This window comes from Gobio gobio, assembly GCF_949357685.1.
Source record: "Gobio gobio genome assembly, chromosome: 15".
Classification (NCBI taxonomy): Eukaryota; Metazoa; Chordata; class Actinopteri; order Cypriniformes; family Gobionidae; genus Gobio; species Gobio gobio.
In genome coordinates, this window is record NC_137108.1 from 33,140,935 (window position 1) to 33,152,884 (window position 11,950).

At 35.6% G+C, this 11,950-nt stretch overlaps 2 protein-coding genes across 2 annotated transcripts; both read right to left on the bottom strand.

The window, feature by feature from the left end:
• Positions 1 to 343: 343 nt before the first annotated feature.
• rwdd1 (RWD domain containing 1) lies at positions 344 to 5,619 on the bottom strand. Its single transcript, XM_079836592.1, has 7 exons — positions 5,459 to 5,619; positions 4,998 to 5,063; positions 4,744 to 4,874; positions 4,477 to 4,629; positions 2,506 to 2,638; positions 956 to 1,018; positions 344 to 862 (listed from the first exon to the last, which is right to left on the bottom strand). The coding sequence occupies exons 1-7, from the start codon at positions 5,529 to 5,531 to the stop codon at positions 750 to 752; spliced, it is 732 nt and encodes a 243-aa protein (XP_079692718.1). The 5' UTR covers positions 5,532 to 5,619; the 3' UTR covers positions 344 to 749.
• A 2,592-nt stretch (positions 5,620 to 8,211) lies between these two features.
• Positions 8,212 to 11,144, bottom strand: calhm5.1 (calcium homeostasis modulator family member 5, tandem duplicate 1; the record flags this gene model as incomplete). The annotated part of the gene is made up of 2 exons (XM_079837795.1): positions 8,212 to 9,435; positions 10,587 to 11,144. 2 exons carry the CDS (start codon positions 11,142 to 11,144, stop codon positions 9,046 to 9,048), a joined length of 948 nt encoding a protein of 315 aa, XP_079693921.1. The 3' UTR covers positions 8,212 to 9,045.
• Between the last annotated feature and the right edge of the window lie 806 nt (positions 11,145 to 11,950).

The window sequence follows — 11,950 nt, forward strand, 5'->3', positions numbered from 1 at the left end:
CAATCCGAACTATCAGCAACCGACTCCGCCTTTCCCACTCTGTAGGTGAAATCATTTACAGAACCTCACCTCCTTCCTGTTTCCTGACTAAAATGTGTAATGTGCCAAAATACGCTTCCTGATTTAATCAGGGCAGACAACCGACAAGTCACAAGACAGACAGAAATCTCACAGTCACTCCAGAGAAAGTGATCACCTGAATTCAATGATTTGAAGGGGTGACCCAATACTTGGCAATATAGTGTGAGTGTGTGTATATATATATATATATATATATATATATATATATATATATAGCTGTTTAACCTAAATGCAAAATAAAGTTAATTTCAAACAAACTATTGAGAGGTAAAGAAACTGTATTAGAAATATTTCACAAAGATTAAATTTTGTCTCAGTTTTTCTAAAAGTATTTTTAAATATGCTTAATAGCCTTATATAAGAAGAGACAGAGGGAAAACAGTAAATTATTTTTACTGAGAGACTTCCTGCCAGGCCACATTTTTGGGAAACCTCAACTTGACTCTTGTGTAAATGAAGCCATTCATATTAATAAGAGAACAAGTCAATGGTTTTTAATGGCAATAATTGTACAAATGACTATATGTTTGTTTGACAGTATTCGTAAAATGCTGCACCATAGATGGTAGTGACTGAAAAGTTTGTGTTTAGCGCAGTTGAGCTAGTCCTGCTCCACAGGAGGATATTGGCATCTATACCATTCATATCAGGTTGAGCTTTAACACAATTCAGTCTTCATCACTGGCTAAGTCCAGTGGGTTGAAATCAGGATCGTCCTCCTCCAAGTCCAAATCATCCATGTCTTGGAAGAGCGACTCGTCCACTTCCACACTGTTCCCACCTACATGGAAAAAGCAGAGAAGAGTAATTTTGAAGGACAATCGAAAAAAAGAAAAGCTAATGGTATCCAATAATAACAATTGACATTTCTTACCGTCCTCCAAGAACTGGATATCTGATGTGTCAAGATTATGGTCCGTCTCAAAGAGCTGTTTTCCTGTAAAAGAAAAAAAGTAAGTGAGCACAACTCGACAAAAGGTGGTAAACAGGGCTGCACTGGGGCTAAAATTCAGCCCTGGACAAACCCAGCCCATCCGGCACATTAGTTCCTCCGTGAATGTTTTTGCCTTAAATTCGAGTAAATAAATAAAACTAGACAGGGACAAATAATGATGGATATTATTGAATTTACTGCAAATGCAGTTAACAAATGTAATATTGCACTTTTGTCACGCAGAAATGAACTTTACAGTAAAGAACTGATTTTGAGCTAGGATGCATTAAAGTGAATTTACTGCTTTTAAATTCTGTCATCATTTACTCGACCTCAAGTTGTTCCAAACCTGTTTAACTTACTCTCTTCTGTGGAACACAAAACAAGATACTTTAAAGAATGTTGGCAACCATTGAATATTGTATGGACAAAAAAAAAAAAAGACTCTCTTTTATGTTACACAGAAAGAAATTCATTCAGGTTTGGAATGACATTAGGGTGAGTAAATCGATCACATTTTTGTGTTGAACTACCCCTTTAAAAACAATATTTTGATATCTAGCTTTCATGAGGCTCTATTTGAAATAACATTTAATTATATTTCATTAGAAATATTAAAAAGTTCATAAAACATTTAAAAGAGAAAAAAGTTGTCCTTAATTCATTGATCCAGGCTTTAAAGCTGTTAATTGTTGAATTATCCTTTAATTACCCTAATTAAAATCTATTTAGTTTAATTGTAGTTTCATTTAACTGTAAGATCATGGTAGTCACAGATAAAATCATGCTCCTTATTACCATGGGTTTCTAAATAAATAGATAATAATACATTTGTAATAAAAAAAATATTACACAAAAAAATATTAAAGGAAACCAGCCTCTAGAAAAGTGATTTATATTCTGCGATATTTAAATGTTAGTAATAATCCTACATTCTTTAATTAATGCATTTCTGCCAAAGCACCATATTTCTTCACTGTTAGTAGCTGCAAGGTAAATTATTATAAAGGTGTGGTGGTGCTAGATTGACAAGTTTGTAGTTGTGTGTACGTTTTCCAGTTTACCTCGTCATGTATTTATAGGATCGCGGCTGTTTTCAGCTAATTCACCACAGAACCTGTAATGTTCTCATATCACACGACTGTATAAAACAAAATTCGGAGTCAAAGTGCCGTTCATCACTTCATAGAGCATATTCGCTTCATAGATATTCGCTTTTTGCAGTTTCCCAAGCGCTCAAAAAAAAAAGATATAAAAACAGCGCCTAATATGGACAAGCGGAGGTCTCTCTCGCTTTGGCCTGTCAATTCAGAAGACAAACCAATGGGCCGCTGTCCCTGCATGATGGGCAAGTCAGTGGCAAAAATATATAAATAGCCTTGTATCGGCCCCAAAGTGCGTCGGCCCACCGGGAAAATGCCCGGTATGCCAGATTACCAGTCCAGCCCTGGTGGTAAATCAGATTAGTAAATATCAGGTTAGTAATTCACCTGTGAGTTTTCCCTTTCCAGCCTGCTCCTCTTCTTTCTGCCTTTTACTCTTTAATTCTGACATTTCTTGGTCAAATTTTGCCTTCCATGATAAGAAGTTCTCAATTGTGACCACAGTGCCTTGGAATGCGAACTGTGAAAAACAAAACAGAAACAAAGTTCAGTCTGAATAACAACATTTTCCATTATAATATAAAAAGTACCTATGTACACTGGGGGTCAAAAGTTTGAAATAATTAAGATATTTAATGTATTTGAAATTAGTCTCTTACCAAGGTAGCATTCATTTGATCATAAATACAGCAACACAATAATATTGTGATTATTACATTTTAAAAAGACTATTTTCCATTTGAATATATTTTAAAATATAATAATTTGTGATGGCAAAGCTGAATGTTCAGCAGCTGTTACTGCAGTCTTCAGTGTCACATGATCTTGCAGAAGTCATTCTAATACACTGATTTAGCGATTAGTTATCAAATCAATTATTATTGGAGCTCAATTATTAAATATTAATAATGGTATTTATTTTTATCAATGTTGAAAACATTTTTGCTGCTTAATATTTGTATAAACTGATACATCTTTTCCAGAATTCTTTGATGAAAAGAACATTTATTTGAAATAGAAATATTTTATAAAATTATAAATGTCTTTACTGTCACTTGAATCAATTGATGACTCTTTGTTGAATAAAAACAATGAATTTCTAAAAAATTAAAATGTACACTTTTAAATGGTAGTGCATCACAGTTCCCAAAAAAATATAAAGCAGCACAACTGTTTTCAACATTGAAAATAATAAGAAATGATTCTTGAGCAGGAAATCAGCATATTAAAATGATTTCTGAAGGATCATGTGACACCAAAGACTGGAGTAATGAATGCTAAAATTCAGCTTTTCCATCACAGGAATAAAAAACCTTTGAAAATACTGTATATTAAAAAGTTGTTTTAAATTGTAATTATAATTTACAATACTACTGTTTTACTGATTTTTTGATCAACTAAATGCAGCTTACTGTGACTTCTTTCATAAACATTAAAAATCTTAATTATTCCACCTTAACTTTTAACCCCCAGTGGAAGTACTATCAAATCTACCATTCAAGACAATAACATTCTTTAAATAAATTATACAAAAGCAACATTGCCTTACAGTTGGGATGGTCTATTTAAACCCAAATCGTCAAACTTTTGTTGGTTATTGTGGGCCTCTACTGGTAGATGCCGTAATTACATCTCTGGTACATTTTTGCTTCATTTTGACAGCACAGTACTTGTGTATTCTGGCTAAACAAATGCTATTGAAATTAAGATTTAAATCACAAATCTTTCTTTATTATATAATAATCTTATATTCTTTATGGCAATCTTTCCCCATTGCCAGTTTTTAAATGGCTCTAAACTATGGAAGCCCATTTCCGCCACTAAGTAAAAAAATATAAAGAGTAATTGTGACTTTTTATCTCAGAATTCTGACTTTTTTTCTCACAATTGCGAGTTATAAAGTCAGAGTTCTGAGATATAAACTCGGACTTGCGTGATATAAAGTCACAATTCTGAGATATAAACTTGCAATTGCGTGATATAATGTAACAATTCTGACTTTTTCTCACAATTGCGAGTTATAAATTCAGAATTCTGACTGAGAGAAAAAAAAAAAGTCAGAATTGTGACTTTATATCACGCAATTGCGAGTTTATATATCAGAATTCTGACTTTATAACTCGCAATTGTGAGAAAAAAGTCAGAATTAGGAGGTAAAAAGTCGCAATTACTCTTTTTATTATTTTATTTAGTGGCGGAAACGGGCTTCCATACTAAACAGTATGAAATGGACTTTTCCCTGTCAGTTGAATTTCATGTAACAGCTCAAAACAGTCAATGTCCTGAGGGGTAAAATATGCCTTTGGATTTCATGAGTAATGTTACACTAAACTCAGAAGGCACATGCTCACAACAAACCTTCTCAGCTTCTTCTGCCTCCCTTTCTTTTCTTTCTTGTCTTTCTTTCTCCTCTTCTCTTCTGCTCTTAATCTGGTCTACTATTTCGTTAAGTTTTTCCTGCACCGCTGTTACTAATGTGAATATCATGACCATTCCCAGGTTTTCTTCAGCCTGCAAAAGAAAGAGGTTATTAGAAAGGGCTAGGAAAGCAAAACAAGTGTTAGCCATCATCAGTATGTGCACTTTAACAATTGTTAATGTGGGTATGATGTCAGGTGTGCAGACCTGTTGCTTCAAAAGCGTTAGAATGTCTTCATTGTCTGAATCTTCCAGGTTCTCCTGTGAAAAGATCTCCCAGAGAGGGGGCTCGTCTGGATAATTCTCCACATATGTAAACTTTAGGGTCACCTCCACCGCTAAAACAGACAGAAATCAGTGCTGGTGGTGCTTTGAGCTCAACTTTAATGATGGTTAAAGATACTGTAACACATTATGTGCACTGACATAGTTCGACTTTTTATGAGAAAATAGGAACTTACTTTCATCATCTTCTCCTGCATCAGAAGTAACTGTGATGGTGAAGCTTGTGGGCTTCTCAGAAAGCACTGCAAAAACAAACAAACGAATGAAACATTCAGAGAGAAACGATCCAACATCCTGGAAGTAAACAGCTTTGTGTCACCACTGACTACAGAGACTGGCACAAATACCTGAACTCCAACCAGTACTTTGACAGTTTATTAAACGCAGCACGTAAACATAGATCATGTTTATCAGTTACCCAGTCAACTTCTGCTTGACATATCGCTGACCATATGTTATCGTTTGCAATGTTTCTTATCCTTTGACAGCTCAATCTGCTGCTATAAATAATGATATCAAAGCGATGACTGGGTCGCTCGTACGGTTAACTAACTTTGTTTCATGAAAAGCTAGGCAGCTAACGGAAAGCGTAACGAGGTTATGGACATACAAACATATACTTTGCGTTCTATCTTACCTGTAAATGAGTCTGGGTAAATGGACTCTATTGCTTCTAGCTCATTCCTCTGCTCCTCGCCGTAGTCTGTCATTTTATGTCACAAATGTCCATAGATTAGAGTCTGCATGGAAGAAACGTGTGCTAAGGCCCGTCCAGCATCGATGTCATCTGCGATCGTCAATAGTGTCTGAGCTTGTGTAGGGGTGGCGTGAGTAACCCCCAGATTTTACTTGTTCCGCTGAACATTAGTAAAAAAAAAATTTATTTCGGGCTGTCACACTGTTGAATATGTTGCAAAAAAGGTTTTATACATAATTAACAATGGATAAAAAATAAACATATGAAAAGGCTCGAATCTGGCATGGATTATATAGCCTGACGGCCCAGCCTCTTTTCTAAAACTGCGGGTGCGTCTCAATCATTTTTTTTACAGTCTACTCTATGGTCTCAATCAGCTCCCTAGTTCAGTAGTCAGGGCACAGATCAGGGAATCAGCCCATTGATTGAGACGCACCCTCTCTACTCCACTATCAAAGCAAGTTTATATTTAGGCCTATATAATAAATGTAAATTAATATCTGTACTGATATTAGATGTAATCAGTTTTAAATGATAATATCCAATAATTAATTTATTATACTGTCTATTATTATTACTACTTAATTATAGTTTAACTTAATTAATTTATCTGTCTAGCTGGACATGCTGCTCATTTCACAAACATTTTACAGCATGAACTGGGATTTATGAATTAAACAGACACTACATTTTTCAACTAAACATCGAAATAAATCTAATTAATAAACTAAATTAACCATTTAAACTAAATTACTGATCTAATTATTTATCTAAAGCCCACACTGTTACTGATAATTGAAATGAACTGATGACATCAGCGTTTTCTCCAGAATGGCTATACAGCTGAATAAAATTATGCTGCATTATTTTCCTGTTTAACACTGTAAAGCTGCTTTGAAACAATCTACATTGTTAAAAGCGCTATATAAATAAAGTTGACTTGACTTGACTTGCTGGAAGTGTAGGTCACAGGTTAAAACCTGTTCGGACCAGCTTAAATTCTAAGATTCTTTCTTCAGCTTCTGGATAGATATACTGGCAGTTTGCTATTGTTGCAGGTAGATCAACTTGACCTCTGTCTTCATGTTAAAGCATCACACACCTACAACCAGCAATAAGTTTTAATGGGTAATTTAAGCTATAGGCCTATTCCAACACAAATTGTACTGTTGTGCTATGTTATTGGCAATTTAAGATGTGTCTCAGCGGAATGGGATCATACAGCATAAACCAGAATTGACCAGCAATGCTGGATTTTTCAGCAGGGAAAATAACAGCACCATTTTTCTTTTTTTTTAATGCAAGAAACAAATACAAAAAGTATAGCAGTACAAAAAAATCTGTATAAAATTGAAAAAAAAAAAAAAAACTGAACAATGCATATAAAAACACAATATAACAGTTCCACCGACTATATGTAGCCAACAGTGCCCTCAAATAATATTGGCACCTTTGGTGAATATGAACAAAGGCATGCTTTGAAAATAAATCTGCATTGTTATTCTTTTTTTTTTTAGCACACCAGGGTGACTAATGAACCCCCATTTTCACCATTGGGGCAAAAAATTAAGAAGTTCCAATCAAGTAAAGATGTTACAAATCTGAGGACATGAGTATGTATATATATATATATATATATATATATATATATATATATATATATATATATATATATATATATATATATCGTCCTAATGCACAATGGTGAGGATAGAGTGGCCAAAGACTCTCCAAGGATCACAATGGATAATTGCAGAAAACAAAGCCTAAAAGTCAGAAAGCCTAAAAAAAAATAATAATAATAATAAAATCAAACAACCCCTGCATTTGTTTGAGAGGGTTTAAGAAAATCCTCCTTGCTCATTTAAAAACAAACTCCACCATATTCAGTTGTCAGACACTGCTCAAAAAAAGAAAAAAAAGAAGAGCTTTTGGGCAGCAAACCCACCAGATGGGTTTGGTGCAAACAGGGATAAAAAAAAATACCCCATGCCCACGGGGCATATTTTTCTGCTGGAGGTCTTGGACATCTTGTTCAAATACATGGCATCATTGATTCTAGCAAATACCAACAGATTAAAAAAAAATCTAAACCTGACCGCTTCTGCTTATAATGGCCCGTGATTGGATCTTCCATCAGTCATTGCACAAAATTAAGCTTCTGCCATGACCGTCCCAGTCCAGTGACCTGAACCCTATAGAAAATGAGAAAAGCACCCACATGGAGCTGGGAATCTGAAGGATCTGTAGAGATTCTGTATCTGGATGGTTTCTGATCTCTTGTCAGATGTTCTCCAAACTCATCAGGCATTACAGGAGAAGACTCAGAGCTGTTATCTTGGCAAAAGGACGTTACAAAAATTGGGTGCCAATTGTGGCCAACGTGAACTAGAGAAAAATATTTATTTCATAATGAGATTTTCTCCCCACTTTCAATTGTTTTACTTTAATGAAAGGTTATATTTTTGTGATATTTTTGAATGTAAGACAATGCAGAATTATTTTATTAAACCCACAACTGTATTTGATTTATGTCAGGTTTTGTTAGTACAACTTTTAGTCCTTTATTGCCATTATTTGAAAGTGAAAAGGGCTGTGGCTGTGGCTCTGACTCTACTTCTATTTTTAAAACCATTAGTTATTAGGCTTGTTACTTCTAATCAGTATTTTTTTTTTTTTTACTTTTTGCACATGCACTTAAACTTGAAATAAACTGCCTTACAATGAATAAGTTAATAATGTTATTATTATTATTACTATTATACTTTTTACTTTTTTGCAGTACATTGACTATAACCTGAGTATATGTAGTTTCTCTTTCACAACATTACAGGAAATAAACACCCTAAACATGCAGGAAACCACAACTTTACCATGTGTAATCAAACCTGTTTTGATCACAGGGTCCCTATTCAGAACTGATATGTGGGTCAAAATTACTGAAGCAATGTGTGTCGGGGACTCGAAATGTGGTTTTCCTGTTTGTCAAAACTTAAAACCTGCTGGGGAAATAAGCATTGTGGTTTACATGTTCTATATTTTGTTGGATGGCATACGTACACTTTGATCATATTGCACATTTTAATCGGTATTGTGCAACTAGAAAATAACATATTCTGCGTATACAAGAGGTTGTCATGCATTAAAGTGCATTGAACACACTGCCTTAAAATGATGAAAATTATTTTCGAGAGGCATGAGAGAGCTTATGATTTACAGAGTGCTTAAATGACAAATGCCCTGAGAAAAGTTTATTTTTTTCTTTCTTTGACTTTGTAAAACCTGAAATGCAACATTCAAACAATATGCAGATTGGATGTTGTTATTGGAAACACCACAGACACTCTTTAGGGCCTTGTGGCAGGACCACTTCCTCAGTGGACAAAACAAAGCTTCCAGTTAGTTTATTTTCAGTACATGTTGTAGATACGAAACAAAAATCTAATTCTGCTTAGATTCACAGTGTTTTTCATCTTCAAGGTCATATTCTAGGCAGTTCAGATACCAGTCCATGCCGTTTTGTGCTTCTAAGCCATCTCTATGCCATCTTCCCCCTCTAGAATAAGGCGCTTCTCAGGGCTGAAGTCCCGATCTGTGCGCTCCACATATCTCTGCAGAGTGCTGTAGTATTGTTCGCTTTGTCTAAAGGTGTATACAGCAGAGATCTCCTCCCAGGCCCTGTGATTTGGAAAGGGAAATGCTTGGGGACATTTGTTGTCAAAGAAACTCGTAAGGTTTCTCTCTGCTAGTTTGGTGGCATAGTCTTCTGCAAACGCCTCAAACTTTTCCCTTTCCTTCTCCATGTAGATTTTCTGGAAAGTTGACTGAAGGTAACTTACTTGAGAGCGACAGTTCTTTAAGCAAGTGCCGATCAGCGCTACTATTGCAGATATGATAATGATGGACCAGCCGAGAATCTGCGAACATAGATCAATCAGTTGAATGTTATAAAATATATAATTTATTGGTGTAAATTATTACATAGCTCTCTGGAATACTTGATTAATAAATGTTAAGTTGCGGTCACATTACCTAAAATTTGCAGGCAAAAAAGGTCAGTTGTATTTGTCAATATTGTAGCGAAGCATGAAGCACGGAGCACACAGAAATCACTTACAAACTGTGGCGAATCCACGTGACAAACTTTAACCTGTTACCAGTGTTGGGAAGGTTACTTTGTAAATGTAATAGGTTACAAGTTACCCTATATAAAATGTAATAAGTGTTATTTCAATTACTTTATTAAAGTAATGTAACTGATTACATTTGATTACTTTTTGATTACTTTTCTACATTCTTATCCCTGGTGGCAACTCTCAGGTTGTAGTGGCAATGTGGATTGATGTAATTGGCAGATGTGGTGCTCTGCAATTTAAAACAAGAACCAATCAAAAGCATCAGAATAGCGTTACTTTACTAAACAGCCTTTAAATGGCAGGAGGCATATCTCCTATCATATGCACATCAAAAACAAGTGAAGCAACAAATTCATATTATTCAACATATAGCTTTTTACAAAAAAATCTGATGTAACCCCCTTTGTAATCATTAACATTTTCATAAATAACTAATTAGGCTACACATTTTTTCTCAGTAAATATATTTTGTAATTAAATTACATAATCTAGTTATATGTAAATAGTTACTCCCCAACACTGCCTGTTACTAATGCTGCCTTCATGTGCTATCGGAAATGTTGTACTTTCCACTTCTGAAGTCGTGATGACGAGCTAATCACATTCAAATTTTGATTTGAGAGGCCGTTCATGTCCAATTTTTCAACTAGGAAATTGTGTTTACAATAATTCAAATAGCATGTGAGGGCAGCATAAATCTGTGCGAAAACCCTTCGTTCCCACCTGAAATTCTCAATTTGTGGATTAGAAAAGACTGCATTTCCCTAGTGAAAACTTGCAGAACGACAGTAATTGTGACCACACCTCGAACACTGCAATATATAGGTCTTTTGTGGAATGGAAAGGTTCCATGGATGTTAAAGGTTCTCCATGTAACCATAAATGCTAATAAAGAACCTGTATTTTAAGAGTGTAACGTAGTCTGTGCTCACCTGTGACTGGGCTCGCAGCATCAACAGCAGTTCCATTTTTTCATTTTGAGGCAACTGGGACTTGGTGCAGGGCACTTGGGGTAGTTCTTCCCGGCACGTAGGTGTCTTGTTTTGGCAGAAAATGTTCACCACCATATTTTCATCCAGGCCACTGACAGCACACTCATAAAAAGTTCCATTTAACAGTGCTACAGTAAGCCACATAATAGGGGCAATGCAGGCTCCGGATAGCACTTTTACAAACACTGACAAGCATCCCAGAAAGTTACCCTTGGGGCATAGTTTAAAAGGGTTGAGACAACACCCAGTATATAACCGCCAAAGACGTGAACTAACAAAAAGACCAATCGCCAGCAAGACGACAGCAGGGCCCAGCAGGAAAGTTAATCCATAAGCAAAATTCTGTTCTCGGTTGCACGGACACTGAAAAGACACCATGGAGAAGATTCTTTCACTACCTATTGTCAAAATAGCCATAAAGCTGTAGCCAATAGTGCTCTTCTGGTTCGTGAGGAACCTTAGGACAGTCTTGAAAGAATCCATAGCTGGCACAGACATAGCTGGTAAACAATAAGTTGGTCAATTGAAAGAAGTGGATTCTGCTATTGCACTCCCTTTTCTCTCGCTTTGATTTTCACTTTGATTTCCACACCCTCCTTTATCTCCTCCTTTTCTGTCTCTGGCATTCACCACAGCTCATCAAATCCCTCCCCTGTCCATCCTTTCCCCCCTCCCACTCAGTAAAGGACCGTGAACAAAACCAGTTCATCAGGTTCTGCTGGTAGTCAAAACTGACTACAGTGTGTGGGCTCATTTACCCATCATGCAATATCAGTCAAACAAACAAAACCCCAACACTGTGTTTTGGATTAGAGGTATAAAGCTGATCTGTGGAACTGACAATGAGCTTTTTATTATTGGAATTCTGGAATCTGGAGGTTGGAATGTGGAAATCTTGAGGAAATTACCAAACATCTTTAAGACAGCAGAGAAGTGCATGTTCGAGCAAAGAGGTGTTTTGCAACATAGTGCTTTACATTAGTAAAAAAGGGAAGCGATTTGTTCTGGTTATGTATGAGGTTTCTGTTCTGCTCTTGTTTTGCCCCACTGTCATGCCATGCACTTTTCGCATAAAGACTCTGCTTTAATGCTAACTGCAAATGGTAGAGCCTAATGAATATAGATTTTTTTTAAGTGTGCTTTTAGCAGTGTGATTGTCAAATTGTACATGGTTACTTTACGAAAAAAAGCCTCAAAGTGCTGCCTGATGATATATGAGATCACTTATCATCATGTGCCTGAAAGAAGTTGAAATCACTGAAAGTCTAACATTATAATGCATCTATTTGTTTGTAGTCCCTTAA